Raw genomic sequence first — 25,789 nt, forward strand, 5'->3', positions numbered from 1 at the left:
CTTTCAATAATAACCCTACTATACACTTTTCCTGGTATACTCAGTAAACTTATTCCTCTATAATTTTTACAATCTCTTTTGTCCCCCTTCCCTTTATATAAAGGGACTATACATGCTCTCCGCCAATCCCTAGGTACCTTTCCCTCTTTCATACATTATTTTTTTTTTTTCAACAAGTCGGCCGTCTCCCACCGAGGCAGGGTGACCCAAAGAGAAAGAAAATCCCCAAAAAGAAAATACTTTCATCATCATTCAACACTTTCACCTCACTCACACATAATCACTGTTTTTGCAGAGGTGCTCAGAATACAACAGTTTAGAAGTAAATAGGTATAAAAATACACAATATATCTCTCCAAACTGCCAATATCCCAAACCCCTCCTTTAGAGTGCAGGCATTGTACTTCCCATTTATTAAACAAAAATACCAACCATTCCAACACTATGTCTCCCCCTGCTTTTAACATTTCTGTCATGATCTAGTACATATTTTTTCTTAGGGTGACCTTAAACCAAGAGCCTATAATAATATGCTGAGGTATGCAGAATGAAATAAATCAGATAATGTTGAGAATATGTTTACCAGAAGAAATAACAGTTAGCCTATTATGTTTTGCTTTCAGTCTTGATACATTTTAGATTTTCCTTGACAATAAGTCTTGTAACAAATCATCATATACAGTAATAAACTGGGCTAAATCAAACACTAATGCTTCTAGGTTTTACATTGTTTTTAATTAAGATGTACACTCCACCTACTCAAAGAATTCACAAGATTTTCAAAATTTAGGTTCAATTTTCTTATTCTACTTCAAGTACCTCTTAATTTTATGACTTCTTGTAAGTAGTAGTAATATAGAGGAACATTTTACAAATGTAATTTAAAGTAACTTATGGGATGTGTTCAGTATAAATGAACTCACTACACAGACATCTTTTCAATATTTTCTATACTGAAAAGAGCACACAAGAAGATTCTCACCTGTCTGTTGCTCACAGAAGTTGTCTAAAGCTCCAACAGGACTACAATCACAAGCTTTACAGCCCTCCGGACCAAAGCCATAAGTTCCAGGTGCACAACGGTCACATCGACGTCCAACAACATTAGTTTTGCAGTCACACTGACCACCTAGTGAACTGCAGATGCTGCTGTAGCTGCCTGTGCCATCACACTGACATGCTGTGCTCAACAAACATGCCATAATTATAAAAATGTAATACAGGACATATTGAGGGACTGAATGCAAAATATCATTAAAGTTACAGTCTCTTAAAGAATTAAGTGCCAACTAGCCTGATGGCTAATATTAAAAAAATACATATTTTGCAACTAAATGTTATACTGTAACAGAATGAATCAACATCTTTACAGACTTTCACATCATATCCTTTCCTAGTGTAACAATATATTGTTCACCATGTAATGATATAAAGCATGAGTTTATTGCATATCTTATTGGGAGACGGCCAACTTGTTAAAAAAAAAAAAAAAAAAACTAACGCTCCTTTTATAATGTCATTTTCCGTGTAGTATACTGAAAGTGGGCATGTATTATTCCCTGAAAGCGAATGCGTTTTATTCCTGTCAGTCAGGCAGTGGCCAGGACAGGAGCAGATGAGAGGTGTGTTTAGTTTAGTACGAGTCAGATGGTGACGGGTAAAGTCATCATGTTTGGGAGGTAGTTTGAGTAGGTAATTTTGTAAGTTTTTTAGTGTATACTATAGGTGTTTGTGTTTAAGTACTCTCATGTTTATTTGTACAGACCTAGTATGCAGAGGCCTGTTTATGAGAGTAGTGTATGATGTTTTGCCTGCTGGTAATTAGTCTACCAGGCAGAAGTGAAGAGGAGGGCGTGTATGTAATGAAGTCTCCCTGATGATTTATTTTGTTTAACTCATTAGTAGCAGTGTGCTAGTGGGCTAATGTGAAATGGAGTGTGGTGGTTGTTTGGAGTAGATTGTAAGTTGTATATAAGTTACTATTATTAAGCTAGATATATTTTTATAGAGATGAGTTTTTTCCTTCCTTCCTAATAATAATTAATATCATTAAATATGTGAGTACATGCTGGCTCAAGGTTTACTGTGTTTTTCAGAGTAATTTTATAACCCTAGACAGCAGTGTGAGGAGCCTTTAGGAGCCAGGAATATTTTAAGTTATGACATCAAAGTCATAGCACTTATCAATACAAGTTCACATAGTAATGTCCAGTATAAATGACTTCAATCACTTGACTGCAAAACCTCATTACTCAAAAAAGGAATAGAATTAGTGATCCTCCATTTTCTTTACTTATTAAGAAGAACACCTCTTTGAATGATGCAATATTGAAGCCCTCTGGCAGGTTATAAAACAAATAATGCACTCATCAGATTGCACACACTTCTTGCATATTTGTTATTGGAGCAATATAAGTTAAATTGCAACTCGGTTCTTTTATCTTTGGTTCCAGGTAAAGGTCCATTATAGTTTACATAAAAATTTTGCATTCTAATTCTTTATAATAAAGGATTTATTAAAAATGATATGATACACCATTTACTACTTCCTTAAAAATAACATTTAATCTATATCATGTAAATACTGTAAAAGTAATTTTCATTAAGAACCAACCAGAAATTTCAATTATCTGTGAAAACAAGTTAAATACTGCTGTAGTATGGCATAGTATATTGTATCATAAATCCATCAGTGACAAGAAGCTTCTGATAAATTAGACACATGTGCAATACTTGGGTATCTTTATTGAGGAAACGTTTTGCCACACAGTGGACTGATTACATCGACACAAGGCTGAAGGACTGATTACCTAAAATTACTCCTGTTTTTCACCATTTTCCTTTGTATGGACTGATAAAGCCACTGTGTGGTAAAACATTTCCTCAATAAAGGTACCGAAGTGTTGCACATGTGTCTAATTTATCAATTTGTCATTTTTTGAACCATTTACATGTATCTACATTTCTATCAGACACAGCAACATCTTGGGACCTTAATACAGGGAATTCTTCACATGCCTAACTTTTAAGCATGACCTACTTCCACATTTGGATTTGCCAAGCTAGATACCACCTACAGCTGCTTCACCTCACCTGTCTACAGTATATAAGCCACTTCTTTACACATATGCTGTATTCTTTTCAAGATTGATGGACCGATTACATTGACTCAAGGTTAAGGGACTGATTACCTCAAACTCCTCCTGTTCTTCACCATTCTCTTTTGTACGGACTGATGAAGCCACTGTGTGGCAAAACGTTTCCTCAATAAAGATACTCAAGTGTTTATCAACTTGTCAGTTTTTTGAACCATTTATCTACAAGAAGCTTTTGCTTCTCAAAGTCTCCCTAGCCAAGGTTGATGCTATATTGAACTGCCTCCCCTGTTAGTCATAACCTACTGGTGTGTAACCTACCTACCAGTGCAATGCACATCATCCACAGCACCATATTGAGACAAAAAACAGGCTCCTAGTACAGTAATTAATATTAATTAAAGTGACAATTTCAGTGCTCTGTACTTACACTTGTTAATCTTACGAAGGCAATTAGTTATGAAATTTGAAGAGTGCCTTGACTGTGAAGATCACTCAGCAATTTTGACAATAAAAAATACAACACACATACCAACAAGGATAAAATTAACAAACTATAAAAAATTACCATCATGAATAAAACAAACAAAACACATACACATACACAAAAAAAATAAAAAATACTATCACACCTTTAATCTTAGAAAAACTAAAATATTATAACAAAAAATTTGGTAGATCTTACAGAAAGCTTGTCCATAAACATAGAAGCCAATGCTGTCAAGGTGATTATCTTTACAGACTTCAGGAACTGTGGCAAGATCCTGGCCTTCATAAAAGCTTTCACTACAGCGATACCTCTCGTACTCATAACGAAGGCTATCACCCTCAGGAGAGCCAGAATAGAATGGCAGTTTTTCAGCTCTGGGAATCAACATGATCTGAAAGTATAAATGTATGGCTCTTGTATGACAGCTCTTCTTTCCTTAATTTTTTTTTTTTAAATACTTTAATTTACAGGCCAAGAGCTTATAGGTATTATCTTTATCTAAAAAAATTAAATACATAATCTTTAAACTGTTTATTTGAAAACTGTATTGAGCTTTTACGAGAAAGTGTGAGGCATACATTAGGATGTGTATCAGAAACAAAAAAAAAATTTGCTTAAAATATGGCTAGGATTCAGATAAGGATGTGTGATGCCACCATGGTTGTTTAATGTATTTATAGATAGGATTTGTGAGGGAAAAGTTCAACAGATAAGAGTAGCGAGCGAGTATATGGTAACGATAGTTTGAGTGCCGGCTGCTTGTTAAGGTAGGGTCAGTCTCGCTCCCGCTATCCCCTCCCCCTTCCCTTTCTCCCCACCCCGAAAGGTGACGTGTGGGGTTCCAGCCAAACAGTAATCACTCGACTCACAGCTCCCAGCACAACTGTAAGTAAAAACCTCTGCTCCTATTCTAGTGGATATTGGTTGAAAGCTTCACTTTTGATCAATAATAAACTTAGTCCTTTCAGTTTTAAGCTCCACATAAGACTTCGATAATCACCACCTTTTTTAAGTATCTTGCACTTATCATGGAGAGTGATTTCTTAAGCAGTGGGTAACCTGTCTCTCTTTCCAGCTTGGAATGACAGATTGGGTCACCTGCTAACCAACGAGAAGTGTTGAAGGAGACGGACTGAAAACGGTCTTGGGACGTCACCTTATAATGTACCTACCTGATTAATTGTACAGGACACTACCCCTCATCTTTGTAGTGGTAAAGAACCTGCATTCCTGTCATCTGGACTGACTATTCAAGGCTATAGACTCTGTGAAGAACTAGTCGTTGGGTTGTCACTCAACACCTGTCACCCCCCCCTCCCCACATCATCATCGACTACAATTTCTACAAGACGGTGTCAACATCAACCAGACACCCCAGTTTACTTGTACATATTAGCGTTGGATTCAAATGGCAATTTTTCATTTCATTTTTCATTTTTCTTTCAAGTAGGATACAACTTCATATTTCAATGTTTTATCTTTGCATTAATAAATAATAAAGCGTTTATCTTTGTGAATTATTATTTCTTTTTCTATTCACTAATTTTCCTTACTCAGCCCTGGCTGAGTAAGCCTTCACAGGGTTGCCATAGGTAGTAGGTTGGTAGACAAGCAACCGCCCAGAGAGGTACTACAGTCCTGCCAAGCGAGTGTAAAACGAAAGCCTGTAATTGTTTTACGTGATGGTAGGATAGATGGTGTCCATTTTTCTGTCTCATAAACATGCAAGATTTCAGGTACGTCTTGCTACTACTTCTTACACATAAGTCACACTACACATACATGTACAAGCATATGTATATATATATATATACACACCCCTCTGGGTTTTCTTCTATTTTCTTACTAGTTCTTGTTCTTGTTTATTTCCTGTTATCTCCATGGGGAAGTGGAACAGAATTCTTCCTCCGTAAGCCATGCGTGTTATAAGAGGAAACTAAAATGCCTGGAGCAAGGGGCTAGTAACCTCTTCTCCTGTATATATTACTAAATGTAAAAGGAGAAACTCATTTTTCCTTTTGGGCCACCCCACCTCGGTGGGATACAGCCGGTGTGTGGAAAGAAAGAAAGATAAGGTTGTAAGAACAATAAATGCTAGGGTGTTGAGGGAAGGTGTGGTCATTTCTTCAAATACTGCAGCAAAGAGGAAGCTGGAGGCAATTACAGAGTAATCTTGGTATACGACCAGCTCCTTACTCAAACAAAGCTTAGCACTCGACCAAATAAATACGACCTGCCAGAACTTTGCTGTAAACTATTTCGTGTTTCTTTGCATTTTTTGGTGTTTTTTGTATTATTTGTATAAATAAGTCACCATGGGGTGCTACGAAGATTAGTGATAACAACCAACCAAACAGAAAATTAGTTGGGAAGAACTTGTTCGATACTCAAACAGAGCGGCACTCGAACAGCCTTCTGGAATGAATTAAGGTGACATACCGAGGTTCCACTGCAATTGTTTTTTTTTTTTTTTTTTTTTTGAGATCAATGCAGTCTGATTTTTTTTTTTTTTTTTGAACCTTCGCAAGTGTCTATACTATCAAGGCAGGGTGATCCAAAGAAGAAAACAAATTCACTATAATTCATCTAGTCACTGTATGCTGATATCACAATTCAGATTACTCTCTGATTGCAACACCGCTACCTCTCCTTCAGAGTGCAGGTACTGTGTTGAAGAATAAAGAATGAAAAATTGGAAGAAGTGTAGCTTGAGTGAGTTTTAGTGGCTGGTCCTTATCCATCTCCTTGTTTTATGTATTCTGATAATGTTGAAACTGTCTTATGTAGATTATGGTAAAACTTGTTTTTTCTTTCTCTTAACCTCTTTCAGGTTTTAATGTTTTCTTTCTCAGAATACAAAAAAATACAGAAAATCAGATTCACTCATGTTATATTTTCTAGAAAGAGAGGTGGCAAATTATTGTAATTTTTTGCAACCTCACACAGTCTCCCACTGACGTAACCCCAAATACAGTGGAACCTTGACTTGATCTACACATCCCCCTACCCACTCTAAAACCTCCTTGCTCATCTGCAATCCTACTCTCTGTCTTACCTCTAATTCTTTCAATAATAACCCTACCATACAATTTTCCTGGTATACTCAGAATGCTGCCACTAGTTGGCACAGCTGATGCCAAAACATCCGGTAAACAGTACACATGTTTACATCACTGTGGGAGCAGTTCTTTCGTGCTTGCCTGAACTTTTTTGTAGTCATTTGTCCAAATTTCTTTTTTCTAACCATGGGTCCTAAGAAAATAAATGCAAAGGACAGTGCTGAGAAGAAAAAGAGGATGAGTTCCATAGACTTAGCCAGTACATCTACGATATGTAGATATTAAAGCTGTATTAGTTATGTTCAGTGATTAAACAGAACAAGTTGTATCGGTTAAGTTCAGTGATTAAACAAAACAAATTGTAATAAAGTTGGTAGAATTACCGACAATATGTAAAGTAAAAGGACACAAGTGCAACTAATGTGACATTTATTGTGGCAACGTTTCGCTCTCCAGGAGCTTTATCAAGCCATTACAAACAATACATGTACGAATTAATTGCTCTACCATATTGTATTACTTTTGTCACTACCACTACTACTACTACTACCACTAGTGAACATCGAAATGGTACCTCACTAGTATTGCACCTCACTCTGAGCCTTTATATACCCTCTGTGTCCATGTATTGTTTGTAATGGCTTGATAAAGCTCCTGGAGAGTGAAACGTTGCCACAATAAATGTCACATTAGTTGCACTTGTGTCCTTTTACTTTACAAAACAAATTGTATCAGTTAAGTTCAGCAATCAAACAAAACAATGTTGTTGTTGTTGGAGGTTTACAGAGCCACTGACATCATACGCCGCACCCTCAACATCCCCCACCCTCAACCTCCCCCACCATCTCTGCTCCAAGTGTGTAAGTACATATACACTTTATATATAAAGTTTAATATTTCTTTACATTCTGTAGTGTATTATAACTTATTATGTTTTTATATACGATATTTCTTATTTATAAATACATTGTTTCAGTGTTTTACTTAGAAAACTAGTGATCTACTGCAGTTAGCCTCAAAAATACTCTGTTTTCTCTTACAATAAGAGCATGGGAACACATACTATAGTCAAAGTGGGACAGGAAATGGTGGACGCTTTTGCCGCTGCCACCATATTATGGCCTATTTTATTCATTCTAGAGTATATATCATGTTTCTGTGTTAATTATGCTGTTTTTGTCATATTACATGAATTGTGATAGATAAATAAGGCATACAGTTGAAAACAGAGTCATATTCAAGTATTTTTTCTTGCCTCCAGAGTGCAGGAACGGATTAATGGCTATTCAGTTAATTTAAATGAGAAAAATTGATTTGATATATGAGCAAACTAAGTTACGAGTTAGGTCACAGAACAGATTAAACTCGTACATCAAGGTTCCATTGTATATGGAAACACATTCGCCATCATTCATTAGATCGCTGTTTCGTCAGAAGTGTGCTGACATCACAGGTCAGATGATCCTCGAGAGTGAACATTCTCACTCCAACTTCAGTGCAGTCACTGCACCTCTCACCTTTTATCTCTTCATTTACTTATTTAAATTGTCAAATGCACTATTTACAGAAATAATGTTCTTTGTGAAGGGCAAAATAAAAAAATACACAGGCTCCTTCTGCCAAAACCCAATGCTGGGGAAGTTCTAAACCTGTAAGGTTCTGATTGCACCTAGGGGATAAGAGGTAATCAGGTTTAATCCAAGGATGGGAAAGGTAGCTCTAAGTCCTTGAACTGAAAATTTTCTCTAAAATTTCCAGTGATGGAAAAAGAAATTATCTAACATGATTTGTCAATAATTGTACACTTACAGAGTCAACAAGAACTGATGCAGATGGAGAATCTGTGCGAGCATTGGAGCGTCTAAAGTCGACACGTACTTTGTACCGTTTCCCAGCCTCCAAACACACTGGTGGAAATAACGTCACTTGCCGGCGACCTGTGGCAAAAACTTAATAATTCTTATGAAAAGGTCTTGACAATTTAAGCACGTGTCATAAGTCCTTTATGTTCTGATAAGGATAAGTGTAAGAAAAGAAAATTATGAGCAATAGAGGTCAGATAAAAATATTGTTTAAAATAAAATTACATTGATTTATATTGCACATAAGGAAAAAAGCAAAAAAAAAAAAAAAAAAAAAAATTTAATATATATATACAACAAATTCAATTGCTATATTTAATAGCCTTAATATAGTGTTTAACCCTTTGAGGGTCCAGACCCCTAATCTAAAAATTCCCCAAAGGGTAAAAAAAAAAAAAAACTTATGAAATGGTCGAGAATCTTTTTTGAAGGTAGCAAGACAAAAAAATACGAAATTTGATCAAGAATTGATGAAATTACACTCCCATGAATTTTGTTGTGTCAGCGATATTTACCCATGGGCAATTTTGCTCACTGTGAGTCCTATTTTCGGCCAATTACACTGTTCCATTAGACCAAATTCTTAGCTATTTTGCTAGTATGTGTTCCATTTTATCTACTGAGCACAAGAAATTGCCCAGTCATCTATTTGAACTACTCAATAAAGTGATCAGAAATTGATAATTTGGCCAATTTCATACAAAGTTCAAAATATTCCATTTTCAAAATAGGGTCCCAAAAAACAATGAAGGCATTCCTGGCACTAAAATAACATTTCCTTTATTTATCAGTTATGTTTCCAGGCCTTACAGATGAATTCCATTTTAATTTTTTATTCACATAAAGAATTATTATTCACACCAAAAAAAATAGAAGTTTTACTGTTATGCAATATTGTAATAATTGTATAAATAATATCAGGGCATTCAGGAATGCATATCAGACCCACCAGCTGATGTGTATTGGACGCTTGATGCGATTTGTTTACTCTAGAACATTGGCAAAAATCGAACATTTCCACTATTTTGAGCTCAATTTCAAGCTATTTTCAGTAATAAAAACCAACCAAAATCATCTCTATTTCTGTAATATATCTTCCATTCTATCAAATGAGACCAAGAAACTGTGAATACAAATGTAAAAACCGTACGAAAATACACCACAAATTCACTGTTTTAATCCAAAAAACGGTCGCAGTTTTTTTATTATTACGCACTGTGTGGTGCAGGATTTGTTTTACATGGTGCACACTTACCACATAGATGCATTCTCTCATATCTAGGCCCAAATTTACTGCTCACAGCTTATCTGAGTGAGCTGAGCTCATGACATAATACTATGGCTTGGACCCTGGTTTCAAGGCCATAGAACTACAGGATGAACCCTCAAAGGGTTAAATGATAAAGTAACTAGCATTCCAGTCATACACAGCATAGAGATTAATAATCAGAAAGCAATATGAATTAAGCACAAGAAGGTCAGCTAGTACTATGTATCACCATAATATATACAGTGGACCCCCGCCTAACGATCAGCTTCCAATGCGACCAATTGTGTAAGTGTATTTATGTAAGTGCTTTTGTACGTGTATTTTTGGGGGTCTGAAACGGACTAATCTAATTCACAATATTCCTTATGGGAACAAATTCGTTCGATAACGGCACCTGAACATACTTCTGGAATGAAATTATATCGTAAGGTGGGGCTCCACTGTATTTTAGTCCCCTTACACACAACTGCAATTGTCTTATTAATATTTGCTGGCACTGGAGCATTTACCTTGCTAATTTTTAATACAAGATGCAAAGTAATTATGGTACAAATTAACGTAAACACAAAACAGTCACAAAAAGTGTGGGCAAGTAAGAATGGACGGAATGGGAGAGGAAACAGAGAAAGCGTAAAAGAGTAGAGGTAAGGGAGACGAGTAGATGTGGAGGGTGAAAAAAGGAAATTGGAGTAAATGAAGAAGAGGAAAGAAGGAAGTGGGAGGGAGAGAGGAAGAGCAGGAGAATGAAGAAAAGAGAAGGGGAGGAAGAGAAGGTCAACTCAAAGTCAAAATTTATTTCCAAGAATTACAAAGTGTTGAATGAACTCTGGGATTATATCTCTGAGGAGATAAAGGGAAGGAATGGAAAAGAAAGGAGGAGGGTGGGAGGAAATAGGATGACAGTGGAGGTAGAACAAAGAGATGAAAAAAGAGTGAGGATGATTGGGGAAAAAGGAAGTGGGGGGAAGGAAAAGATATGATGAGAAAGGTAGCAAGACAGGGAGGGAGTGAGATGAAGGATGGGGGATATTTTGTGAGAGGAAGTAAATAAGTGGGGTGAGGGAAGGAAGTGTGAAGGAAGATGTCCAAGTATTCAAACAGTCTGGGAACTTATAAAAAGCTTCATTTGAATCATTTTGTATTAAGCTTACTTTCTGGCAAGGAAATTTATTTCATTATGACTTGACACATATTCATGTAAATCTAGCCTTATTATATTTGACAAACAATTTAATTATGTACATACTGTCTGGCAGACTAACTATTATCTGGTCATCTATTGGCCGACTATTTCCACAGGGTCCATTGGCATCAATAGGTTCAGGACGCTCAATGGTCACCATAACATTTTCCCAATCTCCACGAAACTGTTGAAAATTAAACACTGATAACAAGGTTTTATAAGATATACTGTACATACAATAAATAAAAGATAAAAAAAACAATAAAACATAATGCTAAAGAGCTAGGTGTGAACAACCAGGTAGCTTAGGTGGAAACTTTTTTATTTTATACTTATATACATGTGAAGTGCCAAACAAGATTGGATAATTCAGTGTAAGATAAGTTGCAGGCTCAATCTTCCATCTGCTAAGTACAGACCATATCCTACTTGTGCTCACCTGGTTAGCTTAAGGTAACAGCAGACTGACTGTCATGGCTAATAAGCAAGTAAGGTTGCTTGCTGAATTGTGCCAACAAAGAAAAATAGAGAAAAAAAAAGACTGGAAAAATAATCTAAAGGATAGCCCTACAGAGGTTACTTGAAAGAAAGGACATTTAAGGTGTCATGAAAAACATAGGTTGTACAAGAATGGTATACAGTACCGACAAGATGAAATTGAGACACATGTGCAACATCTGGGTATCTTTATTGTAGACGTTTCGCCATCCAGTGGCTTTATCAATACAAATTCCAGGACATAACTTGAAGACAGGAGAACTATATACAGAAGATGAGGTAATCAGTCCCTCAACCTAGCAGTAGGTGCGAAGAGCACCGTAGTCGTGGAGATTCTGAAGCAGAAGCAAGTAACGTCAGGTGGAACGTCAGGTGGAAATGGGACAGGTAGCAGACGAGGGCATAGTCACTGGTAGGCAGGATTCCCCAGTGGAAGTAGGTCCTACCCAAAGAGATGGGTTAGTTGTAGTAGTAGTTGTCGTAGTCGTGAAGGCTATGTACATGTTTTGAGGACATGTACATAGCCTTCACGACTACGACAACTACAACTAACCCATCTCTTTGGGTAGGACCTACTTCCACTGGGGAATCCCGCCTACCAGTGACTATGCCCTCGTCTGCTACCTGTCCCATTTCCACCTGACGTTCCACCTGACGTTACTTGCTTCTGCTTCAGAATCTCCACGACTACGGTGCTCTTCGCACCTACTGCTAGGTTGAGGGACTGATTACCTCATCTTCTGTAAATAGTTCTCCTGTCTTCAAGTTATGTCCTGGAATTTGTATTGATAAAGCCACTGGATGGCAAAACGTCTACAATAAAGATACCCAGATGTTGCACATGTGTCTCAATTTCAAAAACATAGGTTACTAATTTGTTCCACATGATGGCTGTGGAAAAAAAAAATATAACATGGCAGAGTGCTTTATTCTAGTTGTAAAAACAGAAGTAATTTATCTATAAGATGATACAACTTTATGAGTACAATATTACATGACCATAAATAGATTACACAGCTGGCCAGTAAAACAGGAAACACTGTCCACTCTGTGGAGATCTCTCCCTCAAAGTATGTGGGATAGCACGAAGTATCAGATATACAGTCAATTATCATAGGAACTGGAGTCTATAAATGGCTGAAGTCATCATATGTTCTCTACAAATTCCTATGACATTTTTTTCATTAGTTTATCAGTAAACAACAAGTAAAATGACAATTTACCTGAGGTTCATAGCGAATTACAAGATCATATTCCATGTCTGTTTCAATGTTTTCAATCTCAAACTCAAGATAGGAGCCCTCAAACACTCGCATGAAGCCTAGGCCGGTCCATGTAGTCACCTGTCCATCTCGATAAGGTTCCCTTATCACAACTTGACAATTCTTAATAAAAAGAAATAATATATGTATTAAGTAGTCAACTACATATGATTTTGCCAGAGAACAGGTTTTAAAAATAAAATAATTTAAAGACAGAATGGTTATCATGTTACAATGCTACAGTAAACCTTCTCATAATGCAAGAGTACTACAACAATTTTAGCTGAATGCTATTAAAGTTAAAACATTTCTTTCATAGTATGAGGAAACCCTTGATATAACACTCCATAAGCTGGGATTTTTTACCCTCCAAGTCTGGCCTATGGAAGGGAAGTTCCATTGTGTTGAAAGGAATCACAGCACTTTTCCTCTTGGACTGTCACCAATACCACATACAATCACCTAGACTGTTAACAACAGGGGCAATGTAAGCGATGCTTCAGTCCTACAAAGATACCCTAAGGAACATACAATGAAGTGCGCAGAACCTAACCTTAAGTGCCGAAAATGCCTGGAAGCCTCATTAATCACTGTCTCAAAAACTGTATATCAAACAGTTGGAAACCACAATATATCAAAACACTGGCACACTTAATATTCAACCAGGTTAAACCCCCAACCACCTCACATGTAACCTCACTAGGAACCTGATGCCATCTCGAACCCCACTAGTATAGATTTAGATTTAGATTTTTTATTTCTTAGCTAGTTTACTATGTGATTGACATATTGTAGGGAGTATATATACATAGATAGTTTACAGTGAGGGTTTACAATTTGTAGTGCAAAGAGAGCCACTACCATGCCTTGGCATTACGGGCAGTCTAACCTTAACAGATTGCTGATTACTTAACATTAGACATACAAAACATAGTTGGATTAGGTTGCACTAATTATACAAAAGGTTATACTTAGGTCAAATATGTTATTCAACATCTGCATTATAATATTTGCATTAAAATGAGAATTTATTGTACTCTGAGCATTTACTTTTGGGGTTCTGAGGCTAGAGGAGTAACACAGTGAGCAATTGTAATCTGAGGCGGTGGAGAGTGATTTGCTAAGGTTAAGTACGGAGTATTTAGTTCTGGGTGAGTAGGTGACTTTTAAGAAGAGTCTTGAATTGATTTACAGACAGGGTTCCTTTGGTATTCACTGGCAATGAATTCCAAACATCACCCAGGACATCACTCAACTATGATACCTCACATTTTTACCTATATTTGTTGTTGTTCTCAACCATGTGTATGTTATGTGATTGCGGTCCCAGGACCAAAATAATTTTTAAATAAATATGTCCTAGTTTATGTTCACATGTCTCTCTTAACATTACAGAATACGTACTTGACCACTCCAATCCATTCATCAATTACTAATAAATCTGCATTCACATCAACACAAGTACAACAGTCATCCACCTCAGCCCAGATGAGCCATGTCAATCTTCTCCACAGATTTCCAGGTCAACAAGCAATGTTACTTAGATTGTAAGGTAATAATAAATTAAAAAAAATTTATTTATTATGATACGTATTTCATAAAAAGTTATTGGGCAGTTTATGAAGTGCCTAGAATGTAACCCTATTTTCCAATATGTTCTTCACCTTACACAATGCTATTTTTCACAAGAGGATGACTTTTGTCCTATTTTCTAACAATCCTTACCTAACCTAACCTAACCTAACCTCACCTCTGTCCCCCAACATTATGAGAGGGTTTATTGTATTATAACAAATTTAAAAATATTAACATTTAAATGAATTAACAAAGACAAGAAGGTCCTGCAAATTACCATTTCAGATTTAATTTACAATTCATGAAGAATTAAATGGATTACATAGCTTAATAATTAATCATGAAAGAACTTTCAAATTGTTCTGAAACAAAGTATTTTTGTAATTAGACATTTATTGCATTTTAATATACATCACCAAGTCAGCACTAAAATTAAGCACATCACACATCAGTAATAAAAACAATAATGGTACCATAAGGATGTAGAGTAAGTTTGATGAATACAATTAGACTAGTGGTTCACCTTCTCAGGAGCAAGTAACAGAGCCTGGTGTGATTAATGCCTGTGGTTTGGATTTAAAAGTCCAGTTAATATTTTCTTTTGTGACAGTCTTTAGGAATTTACTTCTACATCTCATCACAACCTCTTGCTAAAACCACTACCTCTTGGGTGTCCCATGTATCTTAATATTGGTTAAAGCATTAACAGAACATTGCAATCACCATGATACTAAGAATGTTTTATAATTCAGCAGCAACCAACCCACCAAAGCAGGGTGACCTAAAAAAAAAAAATGACCATCTGGCCTCCTTGCTGCAATGTTTAGAACCCTTGGCTCACACCCATTTAAAAGTGATGGTACCACTATAGTCTGATCTATTTTAGTTTTTCTTATAAATAAACTCCTTTCCACAGATACCTTAACATATCCCCTACCTTATTTTCCCAACCCCCTTATTTTCCATTTGCCAACATGTCCACTCCCAAATATTTGAATACATTTACTTCCTCTACACTTCCTTCCTCCAATCTGAAATCCAATCTTTCCTCTCATCATTTTGTACTTTCTATGTTCACTTTTATTTTCTTTTGTTTATCTACCCTCCCAAAGTTATCCACTACCCTCTGCAACTTTTCTTCAGAGCCTCCCAAAAGAACTATGTCATCAGCGAAGACCAACTGTGAAGAACTCCCACTTTTTATCTGATTCATTACCCTGTAATTGGCAGTGATGGCCCTATTATCTCTCAAAGTCTGTAAGCACAGATCACTCTTTGATGTTCCTCGTGTCCATCTCACACTATGCAAAAACTCAATGCACATAAAAGGCCCTAAAATCTGGAATTCATTACCTGTAAATATAAAAGAAACACTACCTGTTTATAAATTCAAGTCTCTTCTCAAAGATCACTTACTCACTCAAAACCAAATAAATACTGAATAACTGAACCTTATAAATTGTATATCCTATATGTTACTCACAATTATATCACACAAATGTTAAACCTAGGACCCAATCTAACTTTGTTATTTTTTTAAATACACTACCTAACAGAATACTCCATTCGACTGAATGTACAGCAATGCATGCAACCATATGACCTGTCTTTGTAATACTCATTTGTGCTTTATAGTTATCTGTTTACAATAATGTTTTATCACTGATTTCATCATTGCTTAGTTAATCTTAAGTTAATTTTAAGCCAGCCCGTAATGCTATGCATATAAGTGGCTTTGGCATGCTGCTCTTACCTGTATTTTTTTGTACCTCTGTATGTATGCTAAAATTACTAAATAAAAATAAAAATAAATATGTACTTTCTGGTAGCCTTAGCTCCAACTTAATAATTTTTGCTACTACTGAAGACCGGACTATTTCCTCAGGAGGCGAAGCGGCGAAGAATAATTATGAGCTACATAAATTTTTTTTTTTAAGACACTAGCTGTCTCTCACCAAAGCAGGGTACCTAAAAAAGAAACACTTTCGTTTTCATTTACACAATCACTGTCTTGCCAGAGGCATGCAGATACAACAGCTTAGACGTCATACTAAACATCACATATCCCAAACCCCTCCTTTAGAGTGTAGGCATTGTACAGTGGACCCCCGCATAACGATTACCTCCGAATGCGACCAATTATGTAAGTGTATTTATGTAAGTGCGTTTGTACATGTATGTTTGGGGGTCTGAAATGGACTAATCTACTTCACAATATTTCTTATGGGAACAAATTCGGTCAGTACTGGCACCTGAACATACTTCTTGAGTGAAAAAATATCGTTAACCGGGGGTCCACTGTACTTCCCACTCCAGGACTCAAGTCCGTGTAACTGGTTTCCCTGAATCCCTTCACAAAATATTACCTTGCTCACACTAACAGCTCATCAAGTCCCAAAAATCATTCGTCTCCATTCACTCCTATCTGACATGCTCACACATGCATGCATTATATTTTTCCTCTGGTTACTACCAATATGGTGAATGCCTCTTCCCATTTATAATATGTGATGCACTGTACAAGACAAGTACAGTGGACCCCCACCTTACGAACACATCGCCTTACATTAAATCCGCCATACGAAGCATTTGAACACAAAAATTTTGTTTCGCCTCACAATAAAAAACTCGCCTTACGTGATTCGTCCGGGACGCATCCCACGCATGGCCTTAGCTGCCCAGTGGGTGCCAGTGTTTACAAGCCAGCCAGTGCGGTTGTATCTAAGCATACATTCGGTACATTTCATATTATCAGTGTTTTTAGTGCTTGTAGCCGCAAAATAAGTCACCATGGGCCCCAAGAAAGCTTCTAGTGCCAACCCTGTGGTAAAAAGGGTGAAAATTACTATGGAAATGAAGAAAGAGATAATTACTAAGTACGAAAGTGGAGTGCGTGTCTCAGAGTTGGCAAGGTTGTATACCAAACCCCAATCAACCATCGCTACTATCTTGGCCAACAAAACGGCAATCAAGGAAGCTGTTCTTGCAAAAGGTGCAACTTTGTTTTCGAAACAGAGATCGCAAGTGATAAAAGATGTTGAGAGACTGTTATTGGTGTGGATAAACAAAAAACAGATAGCCGGAGATAGCATCTCTCAAGCGATCATATGTGAAAAGGCTACGAAGTTGCACGACGATTTAATTAGAAAAATGCCTGCAACTAGTGGTGATGCGAGTGAATTTAAGGCCAGCAAAGGTTGGTTTGAGAGATTTAAGAATCGTAGTGGCATACATAGTGTGATAAGGCATGGTGAGGCTGCCAGTTCAGACCAAAAAGCGGCTGAAAAATATGTGAAGGAATCCAGTCGAGTCGAGTTATGTGAAGGAATTCAAGGAGTACATAGACAGTGAAGAATTGAAACCTGAACAAGTGTTTAATTGCGACAAAACAGGCCTGTTTTGGAAGAAATTGCCAAGCGGGACCTACATTACTCAGGAGGAAAGGCACTCCCAGGACATAACCCTATGAAAGACAGGCTTACTCTTCTGATGTGTGCTAATGCTAGTGGTGATTGCAAAGTGAAGCCTTTATTGGTGTATCACTGAAACTCCCAGAGCGTTCAGGCAAAACAATGTCCTCAAGGCTAATTTGTGTGTGCTGTGGAGGGCAAACAGTAAGGCATGGGTCACTAGGGACCTTTTCTATGACTGGTTACACCATGCATTTGCCCCTAATGTGAAAAATTACCTAATGGAAAAGAAATTGGACCTTAAGTGCCTCCTGGTATTAGACAATGCTCCTGGTCATCCTTCAGACTTGGCAGAGCGATTTTCTGGGGACATGAGCTTCATTAAGGTCAAGTTTTTGCCTCCTAATACCACTCCTCTCCTACAGGTCATTTCAAACTTCAAAAAACTCTACACAAAAGCTATGTTCCAAAAGTGCTTTGAAGTGATCTCAGACAATTGATCGACTCTAAGAGAGTTTTGGAAAGATCACTTTAGTATCCTCAGTTGTGTAAACCTTGTAGGTATGGCTTGGGAGGGAGTGACTAAGAGGACCTTGAACTCTGCTTGGAAGAAACTGTAGCCACAATGTGTAGAAGAAAGGGATTTCGAAGGGTTTGGGGCTAACCCTGAGAAGTGTATGCCAGTTATGGAATCCATTGTGGCATTGGGAAAGCCCTTGGGGTTGGAGGTTAGTGGGAAGGATGTGGAAGAGTTGGTGGAGGAGGACAATGAAGAACTAACCACTGATGAGCTGCAAGATCATCTTCAACAGTAAGAGGCCAGACCTGAGGAAACTGCTTCAGAGGAGGGGAGAGAGAAATTGAGGAAGTTGCCTACTTCAAAGATTAAGGAAATGTGTGCAAAGTGGGTTGAACTGCAAACCTTTGCGGATGAAAATCGCCCTGACACAGCTACTGCAAGCCGTGTTGGCAACCTGTACAATGACAATGTTATGGCCCATTTTAGGAAAGTCTTAAAGGAACGAGAGGTACTGAGCTTTATGGACAGATTTGTTGTGCGACAGAGGTCCAGTGACTCTCAAGCTGATCCTAGTGGCATTAAAAGAAGAAGGGAAGTAACCCCAGAAAAGAACTTGCTACCGCAAGTCCTAATGGAAGGGGATTCCCCTCCTAAACAATAACTTCCACACACTCCCCTCCTCCCATCCCATCAATCATCACCAGATCTTCAATAAAGGTAAGTGTCATGTATTCTATTCTTAGTAGAGTAGTAATTGTGCATGCCTTCTTCAGTTTGTGTGTATTAAAATTAATATTTCATGCAGTAAAAAAAAATTTTTTTCATACTTCGGGGTGTCTTGCATGGATTAATTTGATTTCCATTATTTCTTATGGGGAAAATTAATTCGCCTTACGATAATTTCGGCTTACGATGAGCTCTCAGGAACGGATTAATATCGTAAGGCGGGGATCCAATGTATTCACTTCATCTCTGTTCATTATTTTACCTAATGATTTTCAAAAAATCCAAAATTATCACTGATAAAATTTTGTGTGTAAGGTCAACCAACATCACTGTACAATGTTTCAGCAAAATCAGTAAGAAATTTCATTACTTATTTGTATTTCCAAACAAGCCTCTTAATATTACTTCACAGCACTGGCCACACTAAATACCAAACCTCTAACACTTCTCCAAGGTAAAGTGAAACACTAATTATTGTTTATCATCATGGCTTATCCTAGAAACTTTTATCAAGTTACATTATTCTTCTCTGTATACTGTATTTCATTTTGTTTCATATTAAGTGTCCTTGACTTTTACAAGTACAGTAGTATTCTCAAACCTGATAATACAGTATTTACTACATTATTTGATTTAGTTAGTAAACCAACACCAAAACACAAAAGACAAAAAATCCACCACAAAACTATTTTTACATAAAAAAAAGTCATTTTAGTTGAATATCATGCTGTCACTTATTTAAAGCTTTGTTTAATTTTATTAACTGTTACAGAATGGAAGAGATTCATTCAAATGGCTCCAGGAGTAATAACACTTTAATGTACACTATTTTTTGAGTAGAAATCATTTTTAAACTTCAAACTCGTAAGTAATAAAGAAAGGTGATACTTTTGTCTTCCTTATGGTCCTACATATTTTTATCACAATGGACATTTCCCACCAAGGTAGGGTAACCTAAAGAAGGAATCAGATTCAGCAATGTCCATTCAATAGCTGTCTTGCCAGAAGTTCATGGACATGACATTACATATGACCTCTTGAGTAGCATCATCCTCATCCCCCTTTCACAGTGCAAACAAAGCACCTCTGATGTTCCTATGTGTAATCTAAAAAACTATCATTCCATGTTTGCATTTGCTTCCAAAATATGCATTATTGTATTAGATCAAGGATGCAGCACCTGTAGCCTGTAAACTGTGTGCAGTCAGTGTTTTATGAAAAAAATAATAAAACAACTATAGTAGGGCCCCGCTTTACAGCATTCCGCTAATATAGCAATTTCAAATTATGACCAAAACTTTCCATACGACGAGCAGTCTTTCAAATACGGCGTGCACCACCTGGTTTGTTTACATTCTCTGTGAGCACATCTCTACTATGTCTGGAAACTTTCCAAAATTTTAAGTGTTTTAAAGTTATTGCATATTTTATATGTGTTCTGATAATAATACCTGTGTACCTGTACCTAAATATACTTACACATTGTGCTGGCATGCAGGTATACATTAAAATCACTAAAAGTGTCCCTCTAGTCTTAATGCCATAGTATTATATTTTATTTTTTTTTTTTATTATCACAATGGCCAATTCCCACCAAGGCAGGGTGGCCCGAAAAAGAAAAACTTTCACCATCATTCACTCCATCACTGTCTTGCCAGAAGGGTGCTTTACACTACAGTTTTTAAACTGCAACATTAACACCCCTCCTTCAGAGTGCAGGCACTGTGCTTCCCATCTCCAGGACTCAAGTCCGGCCTGCCGGTTTCCCTCAACCCCTTCATAAATGTTACTTTGCTCATGCTCCAACAGCACGTCAAGTATTAAAAGCCATTCGTCTCCATTCACTCCTATCAAACACGCTCACACACGCCTGCTGGAAGTCCAAGCCCCTCGCACACAAAACCTCCTTTACCCCCTCCCTCCAACCTTTCCTAGGCCGACCCCTACCCCGCCTTCCTTCCACTACAGACTGATACACTCTTGAAGTCATTCTGTTTCGCTCCATTCTCTCTACATGTCCGAACCACCTCAACAACCCTTCCTCAGCCCTCTGGACAACAGTTTTGGTAATCCCGCACCTCCTCCTAACTTCCAAACTACGAATTCTCAGCATTATATTCACACCACACATTGCCCTCAGACATGACATCTCCACTGCCTCCAGCCTTCTCCTCGCTGCAACATTCATCACCCATGCTTCACACCCATATAAGAGCGTTGGTAAAACTATACTCTCATACATTCCCCTCTTTGCCTCCAAGGACAAAGTTCTTTGTCTCTGCAGACTCCTAAGTGCACCACTCACCCTTTTCCCCTCATCAATTCTATGATTCACCTCATCCTTCATTGACCCATCCGCTGACACGTCCACTCCCAAATATCTGAATATATTCACCTCCTCCATACTCTCTTCCTCCAATCTGATATCCAGTTATTCGTCACCTAATCTTTTTATCCTCATAACCTTACTCTTTCCTGTATTCACTTTTAATTTTCTTCTTTTGCACACCCTACCAAATTCATCCACCAATCTCTGCAACTTCTCTTCAGAATCTCCCAAGAGCACAGTGTCATCAGCAAAGAGCAACTGTGACAACTCCCACTTTATGTGTAATTCTTTATCTTTTAACTCCACGCCTCTTGTCAAGACCCTCGCATTTACTTCTCTTACAACCCCATCTATAAATATATTAAACAACCATGGTGACATCACACATCCTTGTCTAAGGCCTACTTTTACTGGGAAATAATTTCCCTCTTTCCTATGTACTCTAACTTGAGCCTCACTATCCTCGTAAAAACTCTTCACTGCTTTCAGTAACCTACCTCCTACACCATACACCTGCAACATCTGCCACATTGCCCCCCTATCCACCCTGTCATACGCCTTTTCCAAATCCATAAATGCCTTATCTAAATACTGTTCACTTATATGTTTCACTGTAAACACCTGGTCCACACACCCCCTACCTTTCCTAAAGCCTCCTTGTTCATCTGCTATCCTATTCTCCGTCTTACTCTTAATTCTTTCAATAATAACTCTACCATACACTTTACCAGGTATACTCAACAGACTTATCCCCCTATAATTTTTGCACTCTCTTTTGTCCCCTTTGCCTTTATACAAAGGAACTATGCATGCTCTCTGCCAATCCCTAGGTACCTTACCCTCTTCCATACATTTATTAAATAATTACAGCAACCACTCCAAAACTATATCCCCACCTGCTTTTAACATTTCTATCTTCATCCCATCAATCCCGGCTGCCTTACCCCCTTTCATTTTACCTACTGCCTCACGAACTTCCCCCACACTCACAACTGGCTCTTCCTCACTCCTACAAGATGCTATTCCTCCTTGCCCTATACACGAAATCACAGCTTCCCTATCTTCATCAACATTTAACAATTCCTCAAAATATTCCCTCCATCTTCCCAATACCTCTAACTCTCCATTTAATAACTCTTCTCTCCTATTTTTAACTGACAAATCCATGTGTTCTCTAGGCTTCCTTAACTTGTTAATCTCACTCCAAAACTTTTTCTTATTTCCAACAAAATTTGTTGATAACATCTCACCCACTCTCTCATTTGCTCTCTTTTTACATTGCTTCACCACTCTCTTAACCTCTCTCTTTTTCTCCATATACTCTTCCCTCCTTGCATCACTTCTACTTTGTAAAAACTTCTCATATGCTAACTTTTTCTCCCTTACTACTCTCTTCACATCATCATTCCACCAATCGCTCCTCTTCCCTCCCGCACCCACTTTCCTGTAACCACAAACTTCTGCTGAACACTCTAACACTACATTTTTAAACCTACCCCATACCTCTTTAACCCCATTGCCTATGCTCTCATTAGCCCATCTATCCTCCAATAGCTGTTTATATCTTACCCTAACTGCCTCCTCTTTTAGTTTATAAACCTTTACCTCTCTCTTCCCTGATGCTTCTATTCTCCTTGTATCCCATCTACCTTTTACTCTCAGTGTAGCTACAACTAGAAAGTGATCTGATATATCTGTGGCCCCTCTATAAACATGTACATCCTGAAGTCTACTCAACAGTCTTTTATCTACCAATACATAATCCAACAAACTACTGTCATTTCGTCCTACATCATATCTTGTATACTTATTTATCCTCTTTTTCTTAAAATATGTATTACCTATAACTAAACCCCTTTCTATACAAAGTTCAATCAAAGGGCTCCCATTATCATTTACACCTGGCACCCCAAACTTACCTACCACACCCTCTCTAAAAGTTTCTCCTACTTTAGCATTCAGGTCCCCTACCACAATTACTCTCTCACTTGGTTCAAAGGTTCCTATACATTCACTTAACTTCTCCCAAAATCTCTCTCTCTCTCCTCTGCATTCCTCTCTTCTCCAGGTGCATACACGCTTATTATTACCCACTTCTCGCATCCAACCTTTACTTTAATCCACATAATTCTTGCATTTACACATTCATATTCCTTCCATAACTTATCATTCAACATTACTGCTACCCCTTCCTTTGCTCTAACTCTCTCAGATACTCCAGATTTAATCCCATTTATTTCCCCCCACTGAAACTCCCCTACCCCCTTCAGCTTTGTTTCGCTTAGGGCCAGGACATCCAACTTCTTTTCATTCATAACATCAGCAATCATCTGTTTCTTGTCATCCGCACTACATCCACGCACATTCAAGCATCCCAGTTTTATAAAGTTTTTCTTCTTCTCTTTTTTAGTAAATGTCTACAGGAGAAGGGGTTACTAGCCCATTGCTCCCGGCATTTTAGTCGCCTCATACAACAAGCATGGCTTACGGAGGAAAGATTCTTTTCCACTTCCCCATGGGCAATAGAAGAAATAAAGAAGAACAAGAGCTATGTAGAAAAAGGAGAAAAACCTAGATGTATGTATATATATATGCATGTGCGTGTCTGTGAAGCGTGACCAAAGTGTAAGTAGGAGTAGCAAGATATCCCTGTTATCTAGCATGTTTATGAGACAGAAAAAGAAACCAGCAATCCTACCATCATGCAAAACAGTTACAGGTTTCTGTTTCACAGTCATCTGGCAGGACGGTAGTACTTCCCTGGGTGGTTGCTGTCTACCAACCTACTACATATAGTAATACTACATAATAATAATCACTCTTGGGTACATTAAATGCCTTATTTTATGTCAATACGTATAGACGTTTTCATTAATCCATCTATGATATTTTCTTCAAAATTATATAAGAAACAAGTTACATAGCATATAAACATGCTATGTTTATATGCCAGGCGGAGGGAAAACATTACGTTTCCTCTGGTCCACCAAAGAAAACGTGTATGAATCTGTGTTTGGTCTAGTCACTCCCCCACTCTGCTTTTGTTCACAATTTTTTTTTTTTCAACAAGTCGGCCGTCTCCCACTGAGGCAGGGTGACCCAAAAAAAGAAAGAAAATCCCCCAAAAGAAAATGCTTTCATCATCATTCAACACTTTCACCACACTCACACATAATCACTGTTTTTGCAGAGGTGCTCAGAATACAACAGTTTAGAAGCACATACGTATAAAGATACACAACATATCCCTCCAAACTGCCAATATCCCAGCAATATCTCGGCAAGAATTATTCATTATTTCTCCCTTCGTTTATGATGGTATCTAAAATTGTTAGAAATGATTAAATTCAGTGAACAAGGTATGTCATTAGTAATAATATGGCTCTAGGCCACATTAAATATCATATAGCTATGTAGCCCAGGCTACCTACTGGCTACCTACATCTACTGGCTACCTACATTGACTTCCTACAAATAAGTACTACTCACCTCTCATCGTACATTAAGACTTCACATATTTTAAGGTAAATAATGAGTGTACTGTATGTGTATTTTATCTCTCTGAGCTGCTTTAAATATCGTTTATTAACCCTTTCAGGGTCCGTGCTGTAGATCTACGGCTTTACGTTCAGGGTCCAAGCCGTAGATCTACGCCATGAGCTCAGCTCACTCTGAAAAGCTGTGAGCAGTAAATATGGGCCTAGATATGAGAGAATACATCTATGTGGTATGTGTGCACCACATAAAACAAATCCTGCAGCACACAGTGCATAATGAGAGAAAAAAACTGAGACTGTAATTTTCGATTAAAACAGTGACTTTGCAGTGTTTTTTCGCATGTTTTTTTTATTTGTATTTGCAATTTCTTGGTCTCATTTGATAGAATGGAAGATATACTACAGAAATGCAGATGAATTTGAATGGTTTTAGTACTTGAAATGGCTTGAAACTGAGCTCAAAGTGGCAGAAATGTTAAATTTTTGCCGATGTTCAAGAGTAAACAAATGACTTCACAAGTTAATACATGCCAGCTGGTGGGTCTAATATATGTTCACAAATGTGCTGACATTATTTATACAATTATTACAGTATTGCATAACAGTAAATCTTCTATCTTTTGGTTTAAATAAAAATTCATTATGTGAATAAAAAATAAAAATGGAATTCATTTGTAAGACCTGAAAACGTAACTAATGAACAGAGGAAATGTTAGTTTAGTGCCAGGAATGCCTGCATTGTTTATTCTGGACCCTATTTTGATATTGGAATATTTTGAACTTTGCATTAAATTGGCCAAATTACCAATTTCAGGTCACTATTTTCTTGTTGACACAGTTGACTTGGCGATTTCTTGTGCTCAATCGATAGAACAGAAGTAATACTAGTGAAATAGCTAAGAATTTGGTTGACTTGTATACTGTAATTGGCCTAAAATGGGAGTCAAAGTCGGCAAAATCACCGATGCGTAAATATCGCCAACACACCAAAATTTGTGAGAGCATAATTTTGT

At 37.4% G+C, this 25,789-nt stretch overlaps 1 protein-coding gene across 10 annotated transcripts in view; it reads right to left on the bottom strand.

Annotated features, from left to right (window-relative positions):
• LanB1 (laminin subunit beta-1) overlaps positions 1 to 25,789 on the bottom strand; it is a 229,242-nt gene that overhangs the window by 101,789 nt on the left and 101,664 nt on the right. For all 10 annotated transcript variants that reach the window (XM_070094540.1, XM_070094536.1, XM_070094535.1 and 7 more), the window contains 5 exons: positions 12,681 to 12,842; positions 11,023 to 11,143; positions 8,454 to 8,581; positions 3,781 to 3,976; positions 983 to 1,180 (listed from right to left, as the gene is read on the bottom strand). In XM_070094540.1, the coding sequence (XP_069950641.1) occupies positions 983 to 1,180; positions 3,781 to 3,976; positions 8,454 to 8,581; positions 11,023 to 11,143; positions 12,681 to 12,842 (805 nt within the window). The remainder of the gene's footprint in view (positions 1 to 982; positions 1,181 to 3,780; positions 3,977 to 8,453; positions 8,582 to 11,022; positions 11,144 to 12,680; positions 12,843 to 25,789) is intronic.

This window comes from Cherax quadricarinatus, chromosome 46 (assembly GCF_038502225.1).
Source record: "Cherax quadricarinatus isolate ZL_2023a chromosome 46, ASM3850222v1, whole genome shotgun sequence".
Taxonomy (NCBI): domain Eukaryota; kingdom Metazoa; phylum Arthropoda; class Malacostraca; order Decapoda; family Parastacidae; genus Cherax; species Cherax quadricarinatus.